The sequence below is a fragment of the Centruroides sculpturatus genome, unplaced genomic scaffold, assembly GCF_000671375.1.
Source record: "Centruroides sculpturatus isolate CEXI.00-Female unplaced genomic scaffold, Cexi_2.0 scaffold1882, whole genome shotgun sequence".
NCBI lineage: Eukaryota > Metazoa > Arthropoda > Arachnida > Scorpiones > Buthidae > Centruroides > Centruroides sculpturatus.
The window spans coordinates 4,058-9,235 of NW_019389333.1; the positions used below are offsets into that span (position 1 = coordinate 4,058).

General features: G+C 27.9%; 1 protein-coding gene across 1 annotated transcript in view; it reads right to left on the bottom strand.

Moving 5' to 3' along the window:
- Positions 1-224: 224 nt before the first annotated feature.
- The window catches only part of LOC111617247 (WD repeat-containing protein 20-like), a 25,858-nt gene continuing 20,904 nt past the window's right edge, over positions 225-5,178 (bottom strand). Inside the window, exon 2 of the mRNA XM_023358570.1 lies at positions 225-482. Coding sequence (XP_023214338.1) covers positions 273-482 — 210 coding nt within the window. The 3' untranslated portion in view covers positions 225-272. The remainder of the gene's footprint in view (positions 483-5,178) is intronic.

The following is a 5,178-nucleotide window of genomic DNA, read 5'->3' on the forward strand; positions in this document are numbered from 1 at the left end:
ATTATATGCTGGGTTTTTGGTGTTTATGTGTATTTATTACTAAATTACACCAGTATTGTGGTAGAGACTGTTTTATTACAATAATTCGGAATAATTTCAAATGTATAATAAGGTAATTAAAAGTAAACATTAAAAAAAAAAACATAAAAGTGATGATTCATTTGTTCTAATACAAAATATGTATTCAAATATTTAGAGAAATTATTAGCGAAATGACATTTATTGCAGAATTTCAGGATTCAAATTAAAAATAAGTAAATTACAACAAAAGCTCAACTTAAAAATTTAATTTGACTTACCTCTTCATTATATAATTTACTAAGCTCCTTCTTAATGGGATCAATTAATTGAATCTGTCCTGCAGAAAAACCCACAAGAAGGGATACGCATTCAGCCGAAACAGTTACTTGATTGAAATCATGACACGTCGGATAAGTACCCTTATAAACACGTTTATCAACAGGTTTTGTTAAATCGGCTGCCTGTAAGAAACAAAAATATAATATATAAACAAAGATAATCTTAATGCGTATCAAAGAAATTTATTTTCTTATTAGAAAGATATTCAAAATAATATTTAAAATATAGAAGAAAAAATAACTGTTTTTATGATTTCTCAAGTGCATCTTCATACTACAAGAATGAATCATGTTTCACTAACAAAACAAGAAAAGTACTACTTAACAGTTTTGTTATCAGTCCCTTCATAAACTACAATGTTAATATTACTGCATTTAACATATTTTGATGTTGTACACATTTAAAATTTAACACATCAAAAACTTGAACTCAAAATGAATTNCCAATTGCCATACTTTCCCTCTGTTATAAAAACAGAGCCAGGAAAGTAATAAAAATGTAAACTCCAGGAAAAAAATTGTTTTTTAAATAATTAAATTTACAGAAATGTTTTATATGTTAAATTCTTATAATAGAGTGAAATCTCGGGCTTCATATGCCTCTCTTTTTGAACAATTTGATTTACAAACAGAATTCCAAACTCATTTTTACCCCATTTGCTGACCAAGCTACTTGACAGATCAGGCCATCAACTTCCTACACTTCCTATGTTAAAGAAAGTTGACAAGCCAACCAATCAACAACAAGACTACCAATTCGGAAGTTAGTGGTCGGAGATTGCCCCATGTCACGATATGAATCATCGATTACATTGCTATTTTAAATTACATTTCATTGCGCATGCAGATACTATTTTCGTTTTCAGTATGCACCACAGTTGAATTTAAATCAAATTAATTCATAAAANAAACAGAGCCAGGAAAGTAATAAAAATGTAAACTCCCGGAAAAATGTTGTTTTTTAAATAATTAAATTTACAGAGATATTTTATATGTTAAATTCTTATAATAGAGTGAAATCTCAAGCTTCAATGCCTCTCTTTTTGAACAATTTGATTTACAAACAAAATTCCAAACTCATTTTTACCCCATTTGCTGACCAAGCTACTTGACAGATCAGGTCATCAACTTCCTACACTTCTTATGTTAAAGAAAGTTGACAGCCCAACCAATCAACAACAGGACTACGAAATTCAGAAGTTAGTGATCGGAGATTGCCCCATGCCACGATATGAATAATTGATTACATTGCTATTTTAAATTACATTTCATTGCGCATGCAGATACTATTTTCGTTTTCAGTATGCACCACAGTTGAATTTAAATCAAATTAATTCATAAAANAAAATAAAATGAACATGATGGATGTTTGAACTTGAAAAACAGAAGAGCTTATTGATTGATGGATGCTGTCCAAGTACTAATCCCAGAAGACATACATTACATGTTTTTGCTAGATTTTGATATTATATGTTGATTTTATTTATATATCCAGTTTTTGCTTGCTGCTGTATTTAATGACAGAAAATTTGGTTTATGTAAAACTTATGTTTAATTTCAATGCATATTGTAATTTTAAAATGACTTCAACATTCATAAAAATTACAAAATTTATTTATATTTTTTAAAACAATATCAAATACAATTGGACTTCATTAACTGTTATGAAATGGCACATTCATCAAAATGACATTATATTTTTCCATACTGCTACTGCCTATCTCTTGCATATGGTTATCAAATTGTGAAATCCCATATCATGACCATCCCAACCAATCCCAATATACACACAACCTCAAACCATATTCCTAAACTTTGCTAGATGATGACAATGATTTTTTCCAGGATTCCTTAATTTAATTAATTAATATTTTTTCTATATATAGTGAAACCTCTATTAACGGACACTCTCAAACAGCAGAGACCTCTACTTAACGGAAGTTTTTACGATCCCCAAACCCTTCAAATAAGACATCTATTATATTCACCTCTAAATAGTGGTCACACTAAATAACGGCAGCCGTCGTCCATAACCTTACCTTACAAAAACACAAAGTCCCGCCTTTAATATTCTGAAAGAATTAATTACGTTCAAAGATTTTAAAGCTAAAACAAAAAATCAATTCAAATACTCTTTCAGAGGAAGAATTTTGACTGTAGGCATCAAATAAAGACTGGATTAAAATAGGAACTATTTTAATTATATAAAATATTGTATTTACTCACTTATTGTAACATTTATATTGTTAATAATAAAATTTTATTATGATTATATATAATTATTTGAGAACATAATTACTCTAAGTGTCAACTTATTTGATAAACAAGTCAAGTGTAGTTAGTTCTTGAAGCAGTTATGCAATCTACTCTACTTACAACTAAGTAATTCATGTTAACTTTTATCAGTGGTTTATAAAATAAACATAATAAAATCAGGTCAGCTATTGTTTAGTATTTCATAGTTAATGATTTTAGAAACATTTGACAAAGGAAATCATTATTTTTTTAATACAATTTGAAATTATACAGACTTTATAACATTAACTTTTGTTTAATTATCATAGTTAAAATCTTTTTAATTTATAATTTATTTAAANACAGTTTAAAAAAAAATTTGAATTTCTTTTCACATAATTGTTCGAACCTGGAACCAATACAAAAAACGTTCCAGAGAATTCAAAATATCTGACGATGGCCTGTAGATCAGGTTGAAAACATTTGTAAAACAATGAATATTGGTTCTCAGAGACATAAGGTGTTTGTGTCATAGTATTTAAAGAATCTGAGTATATATTGAGGATATTATATTCTACAAACATTATGTAGATGATGTGTTTATAATTTGGAAGGATAATCGACAGATTGAAGAATTTTTACTTGCAATCAATAGTAAGGGTCATGGGTTAAAACTAAAACTAGAACAAAAAAACTATACTCATCTCCATTTTTTGGACATTGATATAAGATTTAAACAAGGAAATGTACAAACAGCAATGTATTTAAAACCCACGCATTCTCCTCTCTACATATCATCTTGGTCCAATGACCCATATAAATATAAATTATCAGCATTTTATATTGTACCAATGTTCAGGACCATCTCAACGAGATAGAAGAATTAAAAGAACTGCAACAAATTTAGGCTATAAAATCGCCACAATTGAAGGCCTGATCAAAAGTTACAGAGAACAAAGGCAAAAAAGATACTAAAGTAGATGCAATTAACAAATTCACATACAATAAGCATATAAAAGGAGTGATGAATGAATTGGTTACTTATAAAAACTCAAGAATGGTCTATAAAAGAGCATCCAATATCTATAGCTTACTAAGGAATGATAAAGACAGTGTAAAAATGGAAGAGAAAGTTGGATATATATATAAAATACCATTTGAAAATCAACAGTTAGGAGTAGCAAAGGATTATGTGGGTGTAACCAGAATAAACCTGGTGGTACGTCTATGAGAACACAAATACAACATTGACAAAGGGCACAACAACACAATATTAGTGATTTTAATTAAAATGGGATGAGGCAAAAGTCATTAAAACGATCCACTCTCCATCCATTGCATTGAAGATGGAAAAGATGGAAATATATAAAAGTAAAATAAAAAAACTGTTGTATACATGCCAAGGATGCTAATGCAGTTCCAACATCGTGGAAGTATATGATAGAAAAAAGCATGGGACTTAAAAATCCTTAAAGCTTGTAATAGTTATACTTAGCCTTGTTTACTATGTTTTTATTTATTTATGTTATTTTTATTGTTATTTATTTATTTTTCATTAATTTAATATACACAATTATTGTAAATCTTTTAAATTTAAAATAAAAGTATTCAAATAACGATGCGTTCCATTTTGGAATGGTTTAATCATAAGCCTGAAGATGACCTATATTAAGCAGGTTGAAAATGTTAGAGAAATAAAATAATTTTATACTTGGCAAAGAATTCAGGTGTGTTGATATAATTAATGGATATGGCTTGATTATGAGAGATTATTCTATTAAAATCAAACCATATCCACTAAGTAAGTGTCACTTTTAATTCTTGTAACTGCTTATTAGTAGAAGACAAATAATTTCTTAAATTCTATTCATATGAATTCTATTCGATTTAAAAACATGTTACATGTAACATGTTTTTAAATCGACAACTATTTTATTTTTCTCTTCAAACACAAATGTGTTTAATCATTAATTTTCAATGGTCTTCTTTGTTTTTTTAAATAAATAAGAATTTGAAGTGTAACAGAATTCTCAATGAAACATAGAAGTCTCAAATGCAATTCAAATTATAGAATATCATGTGAAGCTTTTAAAGTTTAAAAAAATTACCAAACCAAATTACTTATGTTTTTGAATTATTATTAATACAAATAATCAGATTAAATAAAATATGTTAAAAAATGCTAGCTAATACAGAGATATCAATTCACTATAATATAGGGTATGTGATCTATTCTCTTATGTTGCAAGGAATTTTGTACCATGATCTCCATTCTAGCAAGATATACTCAGTGTCTTTGTAGTTTACATATTTTCCTCAAAGATTCAGTTTAAATATCTTCTTTAGGGTGCATTTATTGTGTACAACAACACAATACAGTAGAGCGTCGTTTATCCAAATCAATTGCGGACTGGGGTTGTTCGGATAACTTATTTTTCAGATAACTGATTATGTATGAAAAAATATATTAACCTATCCCATGTTGAAATTTTTCTCCGTTGCACGTCACTTCATGTTGAATTTTCGTCGATATTAAGCCTAATGTAAACTTTTTAAAATAATAATCGTGGCTATTGTATCATTT